The sequence below is a fragment of the Tiliqua scincoides genome, chromosome 2, assembly GCF_035046505.1.
Source record: "Tiliqua scincoides isolate rTilSci1 chromosome 2, rTilSci1.hap2, whole genome shotgun sequence".
Lineage (NCBI taxonomy): Eukaryota > Metazoa > Chordata > Lepidosauria > Squamata > Scincidae > Tiliqua > Tiliqua scincoides.
Window position 1 is genome coordinate 68,679,176 of NC_089822.1, and position 24,324 is coordinate 68,703,499.

The 24,324-nt window shown below is 41.6% G+C and overlaps 1 protein-coding gene across 1 annotated transcript; it reads left to right on the forward strand.

Annotated features, from left to right (window-relative positions):
- The first annotated feature begins 5 nt into the window (after positions 1-5).
- Positions 6-22,907, forward strand: CARNMT1 (carnosine N-methyltransferase 1). Its single transcript, XM_066617791.1, has 8 exons — positions 6-446; positions 4,147-4,342; positions 5,286-5,449; positions 8,754-8,894; positions 9,688-9,866; positions 15,136-15,249; positions 18,674-18,777; positions 19,662-22,907. The coding sequence occupies exons 1-8, from the start codon at positions 121-123 to the stop codon at positions 19,770-19,772; spliced, it is 1,335 nt and encodes a 444-aa protein (XP_066473888.1). The 5' UTR covers positions 6-120; the 3' UTR covers positions 19,773-22,907.
- Positions 22,908-24,324: the final 1,417 nt, after the last annotated feature.

Here is a 24,324-nt window from a genome sequence, read left to right on the forward strand (position 1 = left end):
AACGCAGGCGGAGGGGGCGGGGGCTTCCCGCTCGGCTAAAGGCGGTTGGTCGGCGGTTGACGTCGGGCCGGTGTTCTCTGGGAAGCCGGAAGAGTGCGGGCCGTTGAGGGGAGGGGCGCGATGTCGGTGGCGGCTGCCTGCGCCTTGCCGCGGAAAGACCCGCTGCAGCTGCAGCCTCCCGTGAAGGCGATGCGCAGGGGCCGCCGGCCGAGCGAGGGCGAGGAGGAAGAAGAGGAGAGGCGGCGGGCGTCTGACGGGGACGTGACGCTGGCCGGTGAGCGGCGCAGGCGGGAGCCGCAGCAGCAGCCACAGCGGCGGCGGCAGCAGCAACTGGCGGCTGTGGGAGCGGCGAGCGGGAGCGGAGGAGGACCGGAAGAGGAGGAGGAGGGGGAAAAGCTCGAGCGGGAGCACTTCCGGAGAATCATCAACGCCTTCCGTTACTATGGGTAACCGAGCTGTTCCCCTGAGAGCCCTTCCCCGGGGGTGGCCAGGCCCTCCTGGCAGCCGAGGTGGCAGGCCCAGTGTTCCCCCCACACTTGGCTTTGGCCCTGCTTCTCCAGGCCTCTGGGTGGGCAGGGGGGGTGAGGGTCAAGGCAGGCTGTGGAGGTGGGTCCCCTGCCAGTCTGTTCTCTGAGGTGACTTGGTCTCCTGTAGGGGCTCGTCCTGGAGCTGCAGCGGGCACCCACTGAAGCTGAGTGTTGGGAGAGGTAGAGCAGACCAAAGAAAATGCTTCTTTGCCTGGCATGTAAGTAGCCTGTGGAACTCCTTGCCACAGGATGTGGTGGCGGCGTCTGGCCTGGATGCCTTGAAAAGGCAGATTTCTGGAAGAAAAGTCCATCCCAAGTTATGAGCCACAATGGTTCTGTACAGCCTCCTCATTGTAGAGTTGGGCTGCCTCAGAGTGCCAGGCGCAAAGGAGGACACTCGAATGCAGAACCTGTGGGCCCCTGTGAGATACAGGAAGCTGGACTAGATGGGCCTTGGGCCTTGGGCCTGATCCTGCAGAGCTTTCTGTGTTCTTATGGGGGACCTGTGGTGTGTAGCTTTATGGCTTATAAAGCATCATGCTACTTCAGCTGTGAACTTGCACTGACTTTGAGTCTCTGTTCACAAGTCGTTGGAGTGCAGACTGATAACTTCTCTCCCCCAAGTTTAAAAAAGCTAGCTACAGTCTCATTCTTTTTTCAAGAAAGTCTTCATAAGAACAGTCCCACTGGATCAGGCCATAGGCCCATCTAGTCCAGCTTTCTGTATCAGCGGCCCACCAAATGCCAAGTAGTATGACTTTTCCCTGAAGCAACAGTTTATTTCACCTAGGTAAGGGAGGGAGAATGCTTAAGAACAACCCCACTGGATCAGGCCATAGGCCCATCTAGTCCAGCTTCCTGTATCTCACAGCAGCCCACCAAATGCCCCAGGGAGCACACCAGATAACAAGAGACCTTATTCTGGTGCCCTCCCTTGCATCTGGCATTCTGACATAGCCTATTTCTTAAATCAGGAGGTTGCACATACACCTCATGGCTTGTACCCCATAATGGATTTTTCTTCCAGAAACTTGTCCAATTCCCTTTTAAAGGCATCCAGGCCAGATGCCAGCACCACATCCTGTGGCAAGTAGTTCCACAGACCGACCACACGCTGAGTAAAGAAATATTTTCTTTTGTCTGTCCTAACCCTCCCAACACTCAATTTTAGTGGATGTCCCCTGGTTCTGGTGTTATGTGAGAGCGTAAAGAGCATCTCTCTATCCACTCTGTCCATCCCCTGCATAATTTTGTATGTCTCAATCATGTCCCCCCTAAGGTGCCTCTTTTCTAGGCTGAAGAGGCCCAAATGCCGTATTCTTTCCTTGTAAGGAAGGTGCCCCAGCCCTGTAATCATCTTAGTCGCTCTCTTTTGCACCTTTTCCTTTTCCACTATGTCTTTTTTTGAGATGCGGCGACCAGAACTGGACACAGTACTACAGGTGTGGCTTTACCATCGATTTGTACAACTGTACAGAACTGTTTTGTTCTGCTGCTGCAACTCCTCCCCACATCATTTTTATTTAGTGCTATTCCTTTGCTGTGGTATTTGGATTGGATGAGGAGGGGTCTCCTTGGCCAGGTAGTTAAAAGAGACACAAGCAAAACAGTCAAGGAGGGGGAGGAAAGTGAAATGGAGGAAAGATGGGAGAAGAGTGTCCACTTATTTCATGTGTGCTTACTTAGGCCTAGTTCCTGCATAGTATGGGAGCTCTTTACCGTGTAGCATTGTGGTTTTGAGACTGAACTGCAAATCAGGACATATCTGGTTCAAATCTTAGGTGTTCTTAGGAAAGCAGTTTTGTCTCAGCCATGGCTCTCCATTAGGTGTTCTTAGGAAAGCAGTTTTGTCTCAGCCATGGCTCTCCAGCTGCAGTGTGGGAATAATACTTGCCAGACTGTAAGAATTACAACAGAATAATTTTTGTGAAGCATTTTGAACATTTGAAGGCTCTATACAAATGCTGAATTGTATAGGAGTTGGGATTTTTTGGGAGTTATTATTAAATTATTTTAATTCATTTAATTCATAATTCAGTTAGTTATGTTGTTGAGAGATGGACCAGAGTTGGACCAAGGGGTTTATGGAACAGGTGGATTTCAAAAAAGATTTTAAAGGAAATAAGGGTGTAGCATAATATATGTTCTTGATGGCAGTTCCAGGCTTAAGAGCCTCAGAGTAGAAAGCTTGATGAGATGAGGTTGTCTAAAGGACACTTAATATGTGCAGCAAGTAGGTGTGAGATGGTACTATGGTATGTTGAATTATGAATTGCTTGTGGCAGAATTGCATTTTTGAATGCTTCCCTAAATAAGATTTCCTGCAAGTAGAAAACTAGTACTGTAGTGTAGTTTAAGCTGAAATTTTCCCCAGTATGCTGTGTTTTTTAAATTGAAAAGTTCTCATTTGTTTAGAATACGTATTTATTTACAAATTCATGCCCTGCTTTATCTACCTAACAGGCATTCAAAGCAGCATTCAAAGAATATATAAAAATTATTCCACTTCTTGATTTTTACCCCACTTAATTACTCAACTCAATTGATTTTTTTAAAACTCTGCCTTTCTCCCAGTAGGGCACTCAGAGTGGTTTACAATTATTTTAAATGATGATAGTCCTATAAAAACAATAGTGCATTTGAGAACATAATAAAAATTAGAGATAAGAGATATTTATACTTGTTCACAAAGTTCATGTGTGTATAATTGTTGCATTTTTATTTATTTAAAAGATTTCTACCCCACTTTTCTTCTACTGAAACAGATGTCCAAAGTGACTTACAATTTATATCTAAAAATATACAATATAAAAACAATAAATAAAATCTCATAAAGCAATAAAGACCTATTGGAGGAGGGCAAAAATGATTTACACTCATGGAACTGCTACAGAGGCACGCAAGCCATCACCAAATGAAACAAAAAATTTTTAAGCCTTTGCCAAATGCTATGAGGGAGCCGGTAGGTTTTAATTCCCCCCCATAGGGAGTTCCATAATCTAACCCTACATTTTGACTTTAAAAGCCCTCAGTACAATTTACAAACAAAATCACATAGGCCAAAGTCTCTAATCTGCATTGGCTGTTTTAACATCTGGCATGTCTGTTTACAAAATATATAAATCTTGCTATTTTGTGCCCATCGAATATTTTAGCTGGTGTATTGTTTGAGTGTCTGTATTTTAACTTCTCAACATGGCTACAAATCAATAGGCATTGCAGAAGACAGTTCTGGTAGGGGTGGAGGTAGATATCAGTTGGTCCCAGGCAAGCTGATGAAGTAGCCCTTCTTCCTCTGTTGCAGCTAGGTTCCTGTTGAAAGTAAGAGCATGTTTAGTGCTTGTTATGTAAACATTCTCCTAAAATAAAATATGACCCAGGAAAAAATTAGGCAGTTTTTAAATTTGGAGGAAAATAATTAGGTGTGTTCTTAAATCGCCCACTAAAACATTGGGACCTTAAATTGGCTAATTTTGACTGAATTTGCCTTATTAGTAACTTTACAACTCTCTGGTTAAAATCTGGTCCAAAGCAGGAATCTTCAGGGAATGTCTGAGATTTATGATGAAGAACTTAAGTTTTATTCCATATTAATTTCTGATTTTTTTTTAATTTCTAGAATTAATATGCATGAAAGAGTGAACCGTACAGAGAGGCAGTTTAGATCCCTTCCAGCCAGTCAACAGAAATTGCTTCCTCAGTTCCTTCCTCATCTTGACAAGATTCGGCAATGCATTGACCACAATCAAGGAATATTGAAAACAATTGTGAATGATTGCAGTCACATGTTTGAAAATAAAGAATATGATGATGATGTATGTTTAAATTGTATTTTTAAAGTAATCTTTGTATGCTGCTTTAGTTTTTTTGTGTTCAAGTTTTATATTTTTCTTATAAATTTTTTCATAATAGTTTTATTGGGATGGTTAAGGATCTGTCTTATTCTAATAAACATTGTTTCTGAGTAAACAGTTGCACACTGAATAGTTCACATGGTAGTCATATCATGTGTTGATAAACTATACTTTCAGAATTGAACCAGTGTTTGTAGATCTACTGCTTTATTTATAAACACCTCTGCTATTGTTTGGGCTGTATCTCATCATTCTTTTTAATTGGGTTTTGTTTTTGTAAAAACAAGGGCTAATGATGAAAACTCTCAAGTTTTTTCTTTGACTTCATAGATCAGGACTGGTTGTAGATAGTTCAGGGTGAAAGACTGTACCTCTTCAATGAGTGGAGGAACATCCCTCTGAGAAAGGATATGCAGTCTTCAGACTTGTTTAGTTTGATCATCTATAAAAGTTACTAGCCCATCCAATGTTTTTTACTCACCCAGCTACCTTCACACATCTGTGTTTGTCTTCTATAGCACTGACATCCTGGAAGAAGAAAAGAGCTAGGTTCTTTTCAATTGGGAAATCCTTTCTGCTTAGTCACATAATGGAGATTTACAATAGGTGACCAAATGAGGGCTATTTACAAGCCTGAACTTTCCCCTGCCTCTTTCCTATTTTAATGAATGCTGTACTTCATATTTTATTATGGGGAAAACGATCTTGAATGCTGATCTGAGCTCATCCAGCTTATTTCAGGTAGGTCTCAATTATGGAGCTCTGGTCCTAGCAGAGAGAAGCAAACTACTTATCAGCTTAGTACCCAGCAAGCATGACTATTTGTAGTGTCAGACAATAGTTTCTTGACTTTCCTAGTGTCCAAATAAATACTGTGGCTAACTTTTCTTTACACTTTTATCAGGGAAATGGAAAGATTACACCAGCTTCAACTTTTGACATGGATAAGTTAAAGTCCACTTTGAAACAGTTTGTAAGAGACTGGAGTGAAACTGGGAAACCTGAGAGAGATTCCTGCTATCAGCCAATCATTAATGAAATTGTAAAGAGCTTTCCAAAAGAAAGATGGTAAATAATTCTTTTTTAAAGATGTATTTTAAAGGAGAGTAGTAATGCATTTGTTACCAAAGATTTTTAGGCAGCAAAATAAAGCTTTTAAAATGCCATGATATGTGAAAACCCACTTGTTAAATGCAGGAGAAATTTTCAAAGCCTTTTGCATATAGTTCTAATACGATTTGTTCAAAACTTAGGGTAATTGGTTGAGTGACTTGGTGCATGAGTCCAACATTATGGTGGCAGGGAGGATAGTTGATTAGATTTAACACAATAAAGCCTTGGTTCTGCAGCAAGTATAAATTTCATCTTAACTATTTATCTTTGATCAGGTAGGATACTCAATTTAAATGTAAATACTGATGTGTCTAAGCCATAATTGTTACATAACTCATAAAATCAGAATTGAAGGGGACTACTAGGTTGCCTAGGCATAATAAAAACTTAGCATGCCACAAGCAGAGGGTAGGCACATTACTTGAAGATATTTATCGACCAAGTGTCTTCATGTGGGAGACCAAGTCACGCATTTAAGAGGAAACCTAAATATACCCTTAAAGTATAATTGGCAAAGAATGTATAGGGCACTCATTTACTTTGATGCCTATTAGCTTGTGATGGGTGTCCAGTAAGGTGGAGCCTGGCTATGCTGGTTGTATCAGCTGATGGTACTTTGTATTAGTTGCCTGAGCTTTCTCATACTGTGGAAATTGTGTATGTTTCGATTCATAGTACCTCTTTTAATGTGTCACTTGACTTTTGATAGAATTCCTGTTGTAGTTGGTCTGAAATAATCAGGTTTCTTCAGTTCCCATTCTTAACTTCGCTTGTGGTGTTAAGCCAACTGAGATTTTTTAAAAGACAATAAAGGTTCAAAACAATCATTCAAAATATAACATGAATACCCTTCCCTTGTTAGATTCAAGGCATTCAAGAATGTCTTCATTTATAGAAAAAAACTATGGTAAGTTTTTATGCATTTAAATAAAAAGGTTGTTAAAAAAATTAATTTGCCCCAGCTTACCAGAAAAAGGAATATTGCCTTGTATTTACTGAATTAAAATTCAGTGAGAATATTTATAGTTTTCTGTTTTTCTAAAAGATAACTTTTTTCCCAGCTATACTATATGCATATCTGAAAAATTGGATTCCACTCTGGTTTTGGGTTCCCTAAGATTTTTGCTTACCAGTGCTCCCAGAAGTTCTGTTAAGACTGCATGAGGTCCTGCTTAACTGATACTGTAGCGATAACTCAACTAGATTGGAGGATGTGGTTTGAGGCTTCTTTTTGAAACTCATTAAGCTACAATATGTCTTTAGAGATGGGAGAGAATGGTTTTAAACAGATTTTGCACGTGGAAATATTTAATTGGGGCCATATATTTGTTAAAAATAATAAAAAGCCAAGTACTGAAACAGCTGGGCTTCTTGACATGATCCATAGCCTGTTTGCTTTCTTGTTTAAATTGGAAGCCATTTTTATTTCCTAAAAGAAAAATATTTGTGCATAGTAAAGTTCAAGAAATTATGTTGATAGTTGTGGACAACTTAAGCCATTTCTGCCCAATGTTGCATATACACAACAGGGATCAAATATATACACCTGTAGGCTGGGCAGAAATAGGTTAATTCTGGTTTGACAGTTAGCATGAATTAACTCATTGTATAGAGGAGGTTGGTTGAAACTTGCAGCTGGTATGCATATAGACTGACTCTTGGGTTACCCATTTTGGCTTCAGATCTGGAGACTGCTTCAGAGTGTCTCCAACATCCATGCTTTTTGGAACAAATTAGGTGAGTGGGCTAGTATGTGTTCATGTAATGCTTCTGGTTTTCAGAATCCTCAGTTTTAACTGGACTATGTTTTTTTCATCTGATCTATTAAAATACTGCACACCTTTTGCTTCTTTTGAAATTCTGGCTAGTTTTTCAAAAAGTTACATACTTTAATTCACCAGCTCACTTGATTACACTAATAAGAATTGTGTAGAACTATGGCTAGCAAAGTACTATGCAATAATTCTTGGTTGTTCAATGCAAATAAGCCATATTCTGTCTGACATGCAAATCACATTGTGATTAGAGTTCTGAGAGCATGAGAAACAAAAAAATAGACATGAATGAAATATACAATGTGAAAGTTCTCATTAGGTTCAGGCAGGACGATATGAGTGCAGATTTCATTGTTCAATTTATCATGATGTGACTTCTGTTACACACAGTTAAAGGAAAACATTTTATATGAAAGTGTTTTGAGTGATTTGAAAGCATTAATTGGAGTTACTTTACTAAATCTATTTTAAGTATACATTCTATGCTTTAGCATATAAGTGCTCCCAGTGAGGAACTATAGAACGATTCCTTGTTTAAGGTAAATCTAACAGTAGTATATTTAGTGTCAACTTTTAAATAGTTTGGCAAGATCAAAAACTCACTTTGTAAAAGGCATGCTCTTTTCAGGTGTGTTATGATACATTTATGTATTATATTTCATTTCAGGAGTGAGACTGATTTATTAGCCATGGCAAGTTTGGTATTGCTAAATTCAAATTCCTTAGCTTCAGAGTACTTTTCCCTTAACCAGGGACTTGTGTGTACTCAAGTACGTACATAGTTTTTCATGAGGAAATGGCACATGGATTGGCTCCTTAAGCAGAAATGAATGAGACAGTTCTTGATTGAAGAATTTTCATGTGCATTGAAAGTAACACACCTGAGTCATATTAAATTTCAAATTCCAGCATGTTGAAGAGTTAATAACTAGGAAGTTCATATATCATGAATATGACTTAACTAGACATCTAGTTGGTGACATACTAGTTAGGTTGTGTGGGTGGGTAGCGGAATTGTGTTTTTTTCCAGGAAAGCTTATGCTGAAATAAATTGAATAGTCATTAATGTACTACCACACTTTGTGTTTGGGACAATCTTAATGTAGTGATTCCGAAAGCCCTGCTCAGATTATGTAAGCTTGTGCTAAGCCCCAATATGATATAGTGCAACCTGAGATTATAGAATAAATCGCTGCTCTCTTTTGAAAATACAAAGGCTAGCAGTTATTCAGATCTGTCTGGCTCATGAAAATATACAAGTTCCTTGTATGATAGAGTAAAACTAAGAACATGGTAGCCTCATAAACAAAGCAGAAGATTATTTTTAATGTACCAGCTGTAGCATAAATAGAAACTATATTAGGTATTTCCATTTGTAGGCAAACCTGACTATCTCAAGTTTGGGATGTACCTCAAATGATATGTTGCCCAGGTCTGTAGTTTTTAACAAGAATAATAAAAGAATTAATTTTGCTGTGTTTCAGGGATCTCTCCAAAGTTAATATCCTGGTACCTGGTGCTGGGCTAGGTAGATTGGCTTGGGAAATAGCTATGCTCGGTTATACTTGCCAAGGAAACGAATGGAGCCTCTTTATGCTCTTTTCTTCTAACTTTGTACTCAACAGGTATTTGAACTTATTTTTTAGTTGTTGACCGCCTTACTTCTACATCGAGTCCTACATTCATGCTACACTTTGTGCACACGCTCTTAGGGCCGTGTCCTATCCAACTTTCTAGCACCGATGCAGCCGCAATGGACCATGAAGTAAGAGAATGAACATTCCCTTACCTTGAGGCTGCTCTGTGAGTGTCTCCCCATGTCAGGATGCAGTTTGCGCCCCATTGGCATAGTTGCATCAGCACTGGGAAGTTGGATAGGATTAGCCCCTTAGTTTAATAACCAGAACAGTTAACAACATGAGCTTGTGTTAACTGTTACAACAGGAGTTGTAGTTAACAACTATCTGATAATAGTAATAGGAATTTGAAAGTGAGTTGGTGAACTGTATATTGCAACTGCAGGCTGCTTAAACCAAAATTTTAAGAATAGTTAATAAATTCTTAAGTTAAAAGTTAAAATTAAGTAAATATTTTATAAAATTATTTACTGCTTTTAAGAATCTGATAATTGACTGCATTTCTTAAGTAGAATCAGACTTCTAAATAGTGAATGGTTCTCTAATTGATATTTTATAGTCCTTTATATTATATCTTTTGTTAAAGCGATGAAGAATGAAGGCAAGCTTTCAGGAACACATTTTAAAAATTACACACACAGCCAGAAACTGTCAGCATGTTACATTGATGAGAATCAAACTGTTAAACATTGTAATGCTTGTAAGATTAACTGATTAACAAGATTAACTGATAATGTACAACTATTTTGTTAATCCAATATTAATCTGTTTGATATTACAGATGTTCTGAAACTAATTCATACAAACTGTATCCCTGGATCCATCAGTTTAGCAATAACAAGAGATCTGTTGATCAGATACAGCCAGTTTATTTCCCTGATGTTGATCCTCACAGTCTTCCTCCTGGTGCAAACTTTTCTATGACTGCTGGAGATTTTCAAGAAATCTACTCTGAGTGTAGTAAGTAAACTACAATATTTTTTTAAAAGTGAAGCACAACCCTAATTCAAATCTCTACTGGCACAGTGGACCCTGCACCAGTGGAAGGTGCTGCAAAGGTGTCATAAGGCGTGTTGCATCATGAGTAAGCAGCACTGATGGCGTCTGCACTGGCCAACTAATGCTGCATCCCAACAATCGGTTGCCAGCAGAGGTGAATCGAGCATGGGGGTGATAGAAGAGTAAACAGAGGAGGGGAGGGACATTTCTGGTTGAGGGGAGGACGGAACAGGGTCTGGAGGGGAGTGGGATCAGCCTCTTCTGCTGTATTCTAACCCCTGTCCCAAGCCTACCATCCTTACATGGGGCTGTTCTGACTCCTGCCAGCTGAATAGCTGATGAAGATCTAAATAGCTCCATAGGGTGGGCTAGGGCATTATTCAATATCCCCTTTTCCTGAGGAGATCTCCAGTATGCTTCTAAGCTGCATTGAATGTAGTGGAGGCCATGCTGCCCTCCTTAGCATTGGGCTGCCCATGGATAAAATTCATGTACACACCAAATACATGTCCAGCTCTAGTGTTAGACTAGGAGACTACATAAAACTATGCATAAGACTTTATGACAAATTTTCTCTTTCAAAAATTTATTTTACTTTTAAGCTTGAACATATTTGCAAGGGGTCCCATTCCCAGAACTCATGTGGATGACAAAATTCACACTATAGCAAATCAATTTTGGGGGAGAGGTAGCGGCTGTGGTGCATGTCGGCACCAACGACGTGGGCAAGTGTAGCTGGGAGGTCCTGGAGGCCAAATTTAGGCTTTTAGGCAGGAAGCTGAAAGCCAGGACCTCAAAGGTAGCGTTCTCTGAAGTGCTACCTGTTCCATGCGCAGGGCCAGCTAGGCAGGCGGAGATCAGGGGTCTCAATGCGTGGATGAGACGGTGGTGTAGGGAGGAGGGGTTTAGATTCGTTAGGCACTGGGGAACGTTTTGGGACAAGCGGGGCCTGTACAAGAGGGACGGGCTCCATTTGAACCAGAATGGAACCAGACTGCTGGCGCATAACATTAAAAAGGTGGCAGAGCAGCTTTTAAACTGATCCCTGGGGGAAGGCCGACAGGAGCCGAGGGGCATCCGGTTCGGGACTCCTCATCCCTATGGGATGAGGATGGGGAGGTTAGAGAACAACAAGACAAAGGCAGGGTAGGAGAAGAAATTGGGAAAGGTAGGGTGATGGGATGTGATAGACGGTTTGGCACAATGAGAGGATGCGGGGACAAAGGAGCGAATAAGCAGTGCATCCTGGGGCATTCCGTGTATAAATGCTTTTATGCGAATGCCCGAAGTCTACGAGCAAAGGTGGGAGAACTGGAATGTCTGGTGACAAGGGAAAATATTGACATAGTGGGCATAACGGAAACCTGGTGGAATGCGGAGAATCAGTGGGATACTGTAATCTCGGGCTATAAACTCTACAGGAGGGATAGGCAGGGGCGTGTTGGAGGTGGGGTGGCCCTTTATGTTAAGGAAGGGATAGAATCCAGCAAAGTAGAGATTGAAGGTGGGTCCGACTCCACCGTAGAATCTCTGTGGGTTAAATTACCAGGCTTGTGCAGCGATGTAATACTGGGGGCGTGCTATCGTCCTCCAGACCAGAAATCGGATGGGGACCTTGAAATGAGGAAACAGATCAGGGAGGTGACAAGGAGGGACAGGGTTGTAATCATGGGGGACTTCAATTATCCTCATATTGACTGGGTCAATTTGTGTTCTGGTCACGATAAGGAAACTGGATTTCTTGATGTGCTAAATGACTGTGGCTTAGATCAGCTAGTCACGGAGCCCACCAGAGGACAGGTGACTCTGGATTTAATTTTGTGCGGTACGCAGGACCTGGTTAGAGATGTAAACGTTACTGAGCCAGTGGGGAACAGTGATCATGCTGCGATCCGTTTTGACGTGCACGTTGGGGGAAGAATACCAGGCAAATCTCTAACAAAAACCCTTGACTTCCGACGGGCGGACTTCCCTCAGATGAGGAGGCTGGTTAGAAGGAGGTTGAAAGGGAGGGTAAAAAGAGTCCAGTCTCTCCAGAGTGCATGGAGGCTGCTTAAAACAACAGTAATAGAGGCCCAGCAGAGGTGTATACCGCAAAGAAAGAAGGGTTCCACTAAATCCAGGAGGGTGCCCGCATGGCTAACCAGCCAAGTTAGAGAGGCTGTGAAGGGCAAGGAAGCTTCCTTCCGTAAATGGAAGTCTTGCCCTAATGAAGAGAATAAAAAGGAACATAAACTGTGGCAAAAGAAATGTAAGAAGGTGATAGGGGAGGCCAAGCGAGACTATGAGGAACGCATGGCCAGCAACATTAAGGGGAATAATAAAAGCTTCTTCAAATATGTTAGAAGCAGAAAACCCGCCAGAGAAGCGGTTGGCCCTCTGGATGGTGAGGGAGGGAAAGGGGAGATAAAAGGAGACTTAGAGATGGCAGAGAAATTAAATGAGTTCTTTGCATCTGTCTTCACGGCAGAAGACCTCGGGCAGATACCGCTGCCCGAACGGCCCCTCCTGACCGAGGAGTTAAGTCAGATAGAGGTTAAAAGAGAAGATGTTTCAGACCTCATTGATAAATTAAAGATCAATAAGTCACCGGGCCCTGATGGCATCCACCCAAGGGTTATTAAGGAATTGAAGAATGAAGTTGCAGATCTCTTGACTAAGGTATGCAACTTGTCCCTCAAAACGGCCATGGTGCCAGAAGACTGGAGGATAGCAAATGTCACGCCTATTTTTAAAAAGGGAAAGAGGGGGGACCCGGGAAACTATAGGCCGGTCAGCCTAACATCCATACCGGGTAAGATGGTGGAATGCCTCATCAAAGATAGGATCTCAAAACACATAGACGAACAGGCCTTGCTGAGGGAGAGTCAGCATGGCTTCTGTAAGGGTAAGTCTTGCCTCACAAACCTTACAGAATTCTTTGAAAAGGTCAACAGGCATGTGGATGCGGGAGAACCCGTGGACATTATATATCTGGACTTTCAGAAGGCGTTTGACACGGTCCCTCACCAAAGGCTACTGAAAAAACTCCACAGTCAGGGAATTAGAGGACAGGTCCTCTCGTGGATTGAGAACTGGTTGGAGGCCAGGAAGCAGAGAGTGGGTGTCAATGGGCAATTTTCACAATGGAGAGAGGTGAAAAGCGGTATGCCCCAAGGATCTGTCCTGGGACCGGTGCTTTTCAACCTCTTCATAAATGACCTGGAGACAGGGTTGAGCAGTGAAGTGGCAAAGTTTGCAGACGACACCAAACTTTTCCGAGTGGTAAAGACCAGAAGTGATTGTGAGGAGCTCCAGAAGGATCTCTCCAGACTGGCAGAATGGGCAGCAAAATGGCAGATGCGCTTCAATGTCAGTAAGTGTAAAGTCATGCACATTGGGGCAAAAAATCAAAACTTTAGATCTAGGCTGATGGGTTCTGAGCTGTCTGTGACAGATCAGGAGAGAGATCTTGGGGTGGTGGTGGACAGGTCGATGAAAGTGTCGACCCAATGTGCGGCGGCAGTGAAGAAGGCCAATTCTATGCTTGGGATCATTAGGAAGGGTATTGAGAACAAAACGGCTAGTATTATAATGCCGTTGTACAAATCGATGGTAAGGCCACACCTGGAGTATTGTGTCCAGTTCTGGTCGCCGCATCTCAAAAAAGACATAGTGGAAATGGAAAAGGTGCAAAAGAGAGCGACTAAGATGATTACGGGGCTGGGGCACCTTCCTTATGAGGAAAGGCTACGGCGTTTGGGCCTCTTCAGCCTAGAAAAGAGACGCTTGAGGGGGGACATGATTGAGACATACAAAATTATGCAGGGGATGGACAGAGCGGATAGGGAGATGCTCTTTACACTCTCACATAATACCAGAACCAGGGGACATCCACTAAAATTGAGTGTTGGGCGGGTTAGGACAGACAAAAGAAAATATTTCTTTACTCAGCGCGTGGTCGGTCTGTGGAACTCCTTGCCACAGGATGTGGTGCTGGCGTCTAGCCTAGACGCCTTTAAAAGGGGATTGGACGAGTTTCTGGAGGAAAAATCCATTATGGGGTACAAGCCATGATGTGTATGCGCAACCTCCTGATTTTAGGAATGGGTTAAGTCAGAATGCCAGATGTAGGGGAGGGCACCAGGATGAGGTCTCTTGTTATCTGGTGTGCTCCCTGGGGCATTTGGTGGGCCGCTGTGAGATACAGGAAGCTGGACTAGATGGGCCTATGGCCTGATCCAGTGGGGCTGTTCTTATGTTCTTATGTTAATTTAAAAAACAAAGTCTCTTTGCTCAGGTGATTTAAAAACAGCCTTGCTGACGTTTGTGATGTTAAAATAGAGTCATTAAGATGACAATCCAACAATCAGTCTCTGTCCAGGCCCTTAGAAAGGCACATGTTAAGGGGGAAGGGAGGGATCCCTTGGAGAGAGAATGATTGTTGGATTGTCAGCTGGCTGCCCTCTCTAACTATTGTAAAGGACTGTTTTCCTTTAATTTAAAGGGCCCTTCTCATCATGTTGAGATAAAAATATCTACAAAAGTAAGAAATGCATTTTAAAGGGGTGCATTTTTTCCCCTTCTCCAGGGATCAATCAGTACATTCCTTCTCATTTGCAGGGGCCATTCGTGTTGAGTCAAATCTGTGTATAAAAAATCCATGAATAACAAGGTTGGACCTGTACTATAATTTGCACAAACCTCAGTTCACTTCAAAACAATTACTTTTGAATTCAGTGAACATGGATGCTTTAAATCTCCTTTTGCACATGCTTGAATGTGCAGGTGAGTCCATGACTCTCAAAGGCTCCTTCTTGCAGCACTAAATAATGACTTGGGGTACAATCCTGAACAGTGTGCACTGGTTTGTCGCCCTAGCGCCGGGCAAGCTCCAGTGGTAGCCCAGCCCTGGCCACCGCTGGGTTACCACCGGGCGACCACCAAAGCTTTGCTGCTCAGTGGTTGCACGGACTGCCAAGCAGCAGAGAGGAAGTAGAGGTGTGGGGGGAGGGGGGCAGAGGGCAAGGAGGAGGCATGCTGGGGGGATGGAGGGAGACAGGACCAGTGGAGCAAAGCTCCATCAAGTGTGTATAATTGCTGTAAGTGAGCAAAACATTTGTGGGTAATCCTGCCTCAGTATCTTTTGCTCAGGTATTTTTATAGAATTTTATAGTGTAGCTATATTTTTATACTGCAGTGAATGTTAAAGGATTATTGTTTAGATACATCTTCTTTTTTCTTTGTACAGATATATGGGATTGCATAGCAACCTGTTTCTTCATAGACACTGCACATAATGTCATAGATTACATTGATACAATATGGAAAATACTCAAACCAGGAGGAATATGGATCAATTTAGGTAACTTGGTGTATGTTGGACTGTTTGGCATGTTTCCCATGTTCAGAGTAAAGGTGTAAAATCAGATCAAACTGACAATAAATCAGGAAGGATTGCTGTGCTAACAAAAGGTTGTATGTTGTGAACAAAAGGCTGCGTCAGCTAAGCCTGATTCAGACACTTTCTCTCTGTGGAGAGCAAGCATGTGAGACACTTATTGGGACTCTGTCACTAAGCCCTCTCTTCACCATTGATGTGCATACTAGGCCCACCTCCTGCTGTTCCTATGTTCAATACTTACCTGCAGAGACAAATGCTGAATGTACAGAGCTTCTCCTTGTGTTTGGCACCCCTGGAACATTCTCCATAGAGAGCATACTTCTGATGAGAACTAGTGGTGTTGACTAAGAGCCTTTTGATAGAAGGCAGACTATAGAATGCCCATACAATCTCAAATCCCACTTTTCCACATCTTCACCGTCTTACATCCTATCTATCACTGAGGCCACTGCATTGCTTTTCATTCCTGGTTTTGTCACCATTTCAAACCACACAGTGGGTTGCATCCAAGTAATTGCAGGTGGAAGGTAGCTTGTAGGACAGTTTCTATACCTCCCTTCTTCCTACTGCAGCGCCTTCAGAAATCACTCCTGATGGTTGAAGGACTGTCAGGAACAGGTTGACATGTGGCAGTGAGCTGTTAACTGGAGAAGGGAGGAATCTGCTGAAACTGAGCTTCACTCACAGAAGGTATTCTGCCCAATTTCTGTGAATTCTTCTACTGTAATCGTGCATGTCATTCTGTTCCTGAGGAGTGGCTTGAGGCAGGTGAATGGGGTGGAAGATTTCCTTTCAGCTAGCTTCCTTTTGTTTGCAACCCATTATCTCTGAGTGGGAAAAGAGAATATGCTCCAAATCTCCTTCTGTCCAAACTTGACTTTGGGCCCAATCCTATCCAACTTTCCAGAGTTGATGCAGCCCTGAGTAAGAGAACAAATGTTCCCTTAATGTGAGAAGGCCTCCATGACTGCCTCTCCCCACCACAGAATATAATGCATGCCCCATTGGTACAGCTGTATAAGTACTGGAAAGTTAGATAGGATTGGGGCCCTAGCATGAGTGGTGGGGAGAAAGTGTCAGAAATGCATTGCATCCCTGGAACTGCTTTGATGAAGGCATTGCTTCCCACATAGTGTCCTTGTTAATGCTGTCAACAGTCCCCTCAGTGATGGAAATGTTGCCAGCTCTCTTCATCAACAGCATTGTAGTTTCCAACTCTTAACAGGCTTCATAGGAATGAATGTTGGCGGTTTATTGCTGTGAGATAAAATATATTTACTCAGGACCCCATTAGGGTTTAAATATGCCTACAGTCAACATTAACTGGGACCAAATGTGTACATCTTTGGGCCGGGCAAAAATGGGTTAACGTTTGCAGAGTCTTTCAGCTTTGTCAACACAGGGTGTCATAAGCATAAACCTGGTAATAAATCTTCGCATTTCAGTGGTGATGGGGGAACCATTCTTGTTCTAAAGTACACATTGCCAGTTTGGCATTGGCTAGAATGCAAATGTTGCATAAAGACAGATGTGTTCATTTCTGCGAAACACGCACATATTTGCTTATGTTCATGCAGGCACATAATCTCTCTTTCCTTCCTACCCTCCTATCCCTCCCCGTTAGATCTAACTTGTTTGGGTGCCAATCAAATAACTCCAAAGAGAAAACTGTTCAGCTTGGTACTGTGGGCTGCTGATCAAACTTGTAGGCTTGTATATGGCACCCTATTAGGAATGTATTCAGAAACCTCCTATTAATCAAAATAATCTTGTGTGATTTAGAAGTGCCAGACCAATGCAGCCTGCTGAAATGAGTTGGAACATAAGCTGGTCGTAACCAAACTAGATATAGCAAGAGGCCAGATAGGATGTGAGTTTCGTCCTCCTTGTAGTGTTTCTTGAGATGCCTTGAACCATGTCTTATGGCCTAGATCCAAAGTGCTTCTTAAGTCCTTGCAAGGGGCCTCCACTAGCTCAGTGAAATTTTTTGCATTCAAAAGTGACCCACTTGCCCTATCATAAGCTGCTTTTGAAATTTTGTGCCCAATCCTGTGCATGGCTACTGAGAAGTAAGTTCCATTAAAGCCAATGGGAATTTCTCCCATTTAAGTGGGGATAGGATTGCAGCCCCATTGATTGCAGTTCAAAAGTCATTTGCCATGCAGAATGGAGTAATGGCTATTGTTTGAGAGCAGGTCAAAAGCCCTTGTAGGCTCATGTAACAACTTTCTCAGTTATTTGAATACTGGTCCATGTTCGCATGCCTGCCTTCTGAAATTCTTGAATGAACAATGAAATAACAAGTCTCTAGTGCTTGTCCATTTTGCAGAAATGTTCCCTCCAACCAGATTCAACATAAAAATGCTAATGAGCAGATGGCAAACATTCTTTTAAAACAGGGCTCTCCAAACTTTTTGGCCAGAGGGCCGCATTAAGGGCTGGAAAAATAAATAAATACATTAGAGACAAAACTTAGATGAATGAATGGTCTCAATGTTCCAGGATTTCTCCAAGCACCAATACATACCACAGAAATAAAGCACACACTAATTCCCCCACTCCATAAGCAGCTTGTTTACATGTACAGAAGTAAATACTTCAGAACCAGCTGATCACAGGAAACACCTGGAAGATGTTCTGGGGAGTGGGGAGGCATCCCCTACCTTCCAAAAGCTGTCCTTCAGAGGGCCCAAAAATGTCATTTCTGCTTTTTCTGAAAAACCAGGAAGAGGTTTTTTAGGCATTCTGAGGGCCAGGGAAGCTGTGAATAACCTCTCCAGCCCTCAGAGCACACCCCTTCCCCTGTTGCACTTGGATGATTGGGCCAGAGGCTTGCCATGTTCCAGATAGAGGCTCTCTACAGGCCACATCTGGCCCCCAGGCTGGGGTTTGGAGACCCCTGTTTTAAAACAACTAAAAGATAGCTTTACAGTACAGCATTAAGATGCACAAATTTTATTTGTGCTTATAGGAAAGGGCAGAGTATTTATCCGTTGTAGAATTTATAGATTTATACCCTGCCATTTAATTAAAGCTATCACCAAAGTGGCTTAATAGGAAACAGCCCAAGAGTCTCTTTGTTCTTTGGCTGATGCCTCCATGTGCTGGCAATGTGGCAATTGCGCTAGAGTTCATTTTTCAAATTCTCTGAAGTGCTCCATTCTTTGGCTGATGATGGTCAGGTCAGGCTGATCTTTCCTCTTGCCATGGTGTTCAGGGGATACAGTCTCCCAGGGGCTCTCAGACTTCTGGCCAGTGAGGCCAGAGGATATCTCCTCTTACTTCTCTGTCCTGGGCAACTGGCAGTTGGAACTGCAGCCTTTTTGTGTACAATTGTCAGATCTTGCAAGTTTAACTTACTGATTTTTTTGATTTTGTATCATAGGTCCTCTTCTTTACCACTTTGAAAACTTAGCAAATGAATTATCTATTGAGTTGAGTTATGAGGATATTAAAAATGTCATATTACAATATGGATTCCACATAGAGGTAAGATTTTTTATTTTGTCAGCATGCTAACAATAGTATAAGGTATGTTGGCAGCTTGAATTCAGAGAGCACGCCATTCAGTCTTACCTTCTTTTAACAACTAGCAGCCTTAAGTCATTCTGTGTCCAATAAATGTTGCACCCTTTTTTAAAGCCAGCTTTTTCATCAATTTTCAGTTTCAGGGATATTTTTATGAATATTGCAGAACCAAAAAGAGCCTCAGAAAATGGGCATCTCTGCTGGCCAGTTTGAGGAGGGTGGAGGCATGATGATGGCAGCAAGTTTCTGTGTTGCTCAAACTTTGCAATGCTGCTGCCTCAAAAAGCACTGCCTCTCTCCTGGGCACTGTCTTCTATATTGGTGGGCACTGAGACATCACATGATTTGTGTTATGTCCTGGTGCACTCCAGGAGTACATAGGCACAAAGAAGTGGGGCTTTGAGTCCTTCTACCATCCATATTGATCCCCAGCCCTCCTCTCCCTCCCAAAAATTATTTTTGTGGGGCTGCCATGAAAATGAAGGACCCCATTTTTTTCCTGTAATTTCTAGAGTAAGAGAAAATGGTGAGAATACTTAACAGCCCTATAAAATAGTTAAATATTTTGGATGCTTTTTCCAGTCATTTAGATATGTCAAGATGTACTGTACATCTATGAACTTGAAGGTCCTTTTTCTACAAGTTTATTAGTGTAGTTATATTGAAACTGTATTGATGAGAGGCTAAAGCAAGCATGCTGCAGTGCTAGTTAATTGCAACACCAAAGTAGTAGTAGTAGTAGTAGTAGTAGTAGTAGTAGTAATAGTAGTAGTAGTGACTGTGTAGAACAGAAAAATATTATGAAGTATATACAAGAATGTTTAAGCAAATCTTGTTTGTTTCAGATGGAAAATGAGTCTGTTTTGACAACATATACTGTGAATGAGCTATCTATGATGAAATACTACTACGAATGTGTGATGTTTGTAGTTCGGAAACCAGAAAGCAGTATCTGAAATAGATCATCCACACGAAAAGATGCAAGTGTTTTGTACATAATGTTAACACAAAATGGCCTCTAAGTGATGACTGGACACAACCTCTTATCAGTGGTGCCTTCTTATTTCTCACAGAATGTAGCTCTGTTGTCTATTTTCTTAACAGCTCCTATGATCTTCAGATGTGTATTTCTGGATATTTGTATTCAGGTAATGAACATGGTATGTGAGCATTCATATTTTTTTAAAAACTCCAGTTAAGAAGCCTTATGTAATAAGGCTTATACTTTTAACTTACCGTTATATATGTTCACAGTGTTCTGTAATAAGTTATTCCACATTGTATGGAAGACAAATACAAAAAAGAGAGAGCCCTAATGTTCAAAATACTATTCTGGTGATTTTTACTTTTCAGAATGTTGCAGATCTGACAAGCAGCGTCATGTGACATTGGCCACCTACTTACTAAAAACTTGGAAGTTTAAAGAATTTCCAAAAATCACATATGTATGCCTTCACAAGAACCTTGAGTCATGAAACTGACTGATATTTAAGTCTGAAATTCTGAATTATGTCACTTTTGGTCATGTTAGCGCGAGCATTTGATAGGTCATTTGAAATACTGGTATGTGGCAGCAGTTAAAGTCCAAAGAAGAACTAACTAATCCTGTAAATTAATATTCAAATTTATGCCCACATTGCAGCACTGAAATAAATGGGCTTGACTGTGCCCAATTCTGTGGGTTTGGCCTATGTTTTTAAGGCTTTTTTGGGGGGGGCCCTTTGGAATTTAACAAAAAAAATTTGTTACTTTCTGCTGTTCTGGGCAGCGGTATTTGCACTCTTGTTGAACACCACCTGCGTTACAATAGTTTGAAAGCTGGATGATCTTGCTTTGACATAGCCAGCTACCACTACAAGTGCTTTTAATGTATCTATAGGTAACTTGGGTGTGAATGGAGGAATTTCTTCTTAATCAACCAGGATGCAGGTAAACAGGGCTAGCAGTATCAGCTAAAATGCATATTAGCTCTTTGGTGCCAGAGGATGTCTAGCAACTTTAAGTGAGGTTTACCTAAGTTAATGCAAAATACAGGTATACTCCAATGTTTTGGTACAAAATACAGAAGTTACTGAAATTGCATTCAGGAAAGCAAACAAACTGGAAAACTGTCTGACATGGTTACTGAGTTTCATTCAGCTAGAGATACAAGTAGGATTATCAGTTTCCTTCCAGGATGTGTGAGTGTAAGGGAAGAAGAGGGAATATACATCCAAGAGTCTGAGCTTGACCAAAGTGGGAAGGAGGCCTGTAGGCCAGTGTTTTCTGGGAGAATAGTTCATTTTGCATGCTGGCATCCATATATGAATGTTCTTGATGCCAAAAGTAGCATAACCCGAAATAAAATAAAATGGGGGGATTTTCCCATAACAGGGCTTCCAAAGCATACGGCAAGTAAGATGGAGGAGGAGTGTATGGGGTGAAAGACTGATGATTTACTAACAAATTGATTCACATTTCTCAAGGCATAAGAAACATTACATGCTTCATACTGAATATGTTGGGCAGAATATATAATTCAAATTGCGTCTGGTGTGCTACTTGAGCTACATGTCTCCATCTTCAAAAATACTTGAAACTATTAAAGTTTTATTAAGGAATCATTGAAATCTAGGGAATGTGAATGGCTTTTGCTGAGGACACCAAATTGTACAGGATCTAGGAGGAACCACAGTCCTTTTATCAGCAAGGTCTGATTATGCAATTATGCTTTTTCATGTTCAAGGAAGTTAACTTAAAATATTGCTCAGTGAGCAAATCTGTTTTACTGATTTATGCAGATACGATAGCTTAGTCTGCTCAGGTTTGTTTGGCTTGATACAAATTGCAGGAAAAGGGCTGCTTTGAACTTTTTGACATTAATTAAAATTAAATCACAGTGGCATCAGGGAAATAAAATAAGTATGGGTCACAATCATGAAGTTAGATTTCCAGTTCTCCCTAAAGGTATTAACTCAAAGATTAGTCTTCCTGAATCCAACAGGACACTCTTCCTGGTACCTATGCTTAGGATGATAGGTTTTAGGCTGCAGTGCACCAGCACCAGAGACATATTGCAACACAGTAGAAATAGCAGCTATGGTAGCCTATTTTCTTAGACTGCACCTCATTCTGCTTCTTTCCACATTGCTGCTGAGACAGGAGCAAAGTGTTGCTCTTTGCTTCTTCAGTTAGTGTATTACTGTGTTGGAATGACCTCAGGACTCAAAGTTTATGCGTCACAGTAGTATAATAGACAGCAGGAGTGGTCAACCTTTCAACTTTAGGGCTCCTGGACCTTTAACAATAGTGTATAAGGGGGAATTTCTGCAAGTGCAGCTGGACATCTTACAGACAAGATGCACCTGCTGAAATTCCCTCTTCAACGCTATTGTTAAAGATCCAGGAGCCCTAAAATTGAAAGGTTGGTCACCCCTGATATACAGTATCCGTTTGAATAAAGTGTCTTACTTTATGGTGAATAAAGACTTCTAAGATTTACTTAAATTGTTTTAGCATTGCAAATGTTAGAAGTTCTAGGCTATGTATTTGGAGATCAAATTTCATACCAGTTTTTGTACATTCTGCATTACAGAATGAAAGCTCTTGCATTCTGATGAATCCAGACAGAATTTTGTCTTGTGTTCTTTTTCCTTTCCACTTGGGTGCAAGTTTTAATTCAGAATACTTGATTTACTTTCCCAGATTCCATACTTTGCAATAACTAATTTTTGAGAACTATGTCCAGATTTTCCCTTCCACATGTAAATTTCTTTATAAAGACAAGGTGAATTTTGGGAATTTTTCTCCGCTGTTTGATTTTTAGAATTCATGTTCTAATTAGACAGGACTAATCATGTATTAATCTGTGTCTTTGTTATCCTTGATGTTTATACATAAAGGGAAAACTACCTGTTCTGGTCAGCTGAAACCAAGAGGGTTGAAATTTTAAATTTAACATGCCATTTAGTGTCACCTTAGAGCTGACTATTGAAACCATTAAATATACTAAACAGAAAATGTAAAGCATCCTGTATTTTAAAATGAGTTTTGACAATCAGCAGTGAAGGTATGAGTCAGAAGTATTGTTGGTATACGACTTCCAGTTTGGTAGCAACTAAAATGAAGTATTAAATTTTGCTGTCAACTTGGTGAAATTGTTGGTTTTCAGGTTTACTGATGTTGGTGTATATTGCGTCTTGAATTTTTCTTTACTTTGTATCAGTTGTCAGATGCACTCTAAAAATTGATTTCTGTAGTTCTGTACACACACAGGACCAGTGTGTACTTGAAGGGATTGAAGCTTTGCTTATTTAAATGACTTGCAAAGAACATAAGTACTGCCACAGAATTATGATTAACACTAATTGGAAACATCAGTTTAATATGTGACAAAAGCACAACTGCACACAGTACATAATTTATAGAATATGCTACCACAGGATATAGTGATTTTTATTAGCCTAGATAGCTTTGAAAGAGGATTTGACACATTGTTGGAGGACAAAGAATGAGTAGCTATGTGCTTCCTTCAGAGTCAGTCTTTGTGCCCTGCATACCAATTACAGGAGCATAAGAACATAAGAACAGCCCCACTGGATCAGGCCATAGGCCCATCTAGTCCAGCTTCCTGTATAATAATAATAATAATAATAAAACTTTATTTTTATCCCGCCCTTCTCCCAAAAAGGGACCCAGGGCGGCTAACAACATATAAAACAAATTAAAACATAATTTCACAGATAAAAACATATTAAAAAACACATTAGCAGAACCCATAAAAACAGTAGTCAGAAGAGTCAGAATAAAAGAGCATAAAACAGCAGTTCTTAGAGGAATCGGGCCTGTAAAAAAGCAACTAAAAGATATATAAAAGATGTTAAAAAGGCCAGAACGTCAGAAGGCTTGGTTAAACAACAAGGTCTTCAGGCCTCGCCGAAAGGACTCAAGAGAGGGAGCCATTCTCAAGTCAAGGGGAAGGGAGTTCCACAACGTTGGTGCCACTACTGAGAAGGCCCTATTTCTTGCCGCCGCCCCACGTACCTCCTTAGGCGGCGGCACTTGTAAAAAGGCCTTCTCTGATGACCTGAGAGGACGAGCCGGATTGTATGGGAGTAGGCGATCTCTAAGATAACCTGGCCCAGAGCAGTATAGGGCTTTAAAGGTTAAAACCAGCACCTTGAATTGGGCCCGGAAACGAATGGGCAGCCAATGTAGCCCCCGGAGAAGCGGGCTGACAGAGTCAAACCGCCTAGCTCCAGTGACCACACGGGCCGCCGCATTCTGCACTAATTGCAGTTTCCGAACCGTCTTCAGGGGCAGCCCCACATAAAGCGCGTTACAATAATCTAACCTCGATGTCACCGTAGCATGGATCACCGTGGCCAGGTCTGCACGATCCAAGTACGGACGCAGCTGGCACACCAGCCGAAGCTGAGCAAAGGCCCCCCTAGCCACAGCCACCACCTGGGAATCCAGGAGAAGCTGCGAGTCCAGGTGGACCCCCAAGCTGCGGACCTGCTCCTTCAG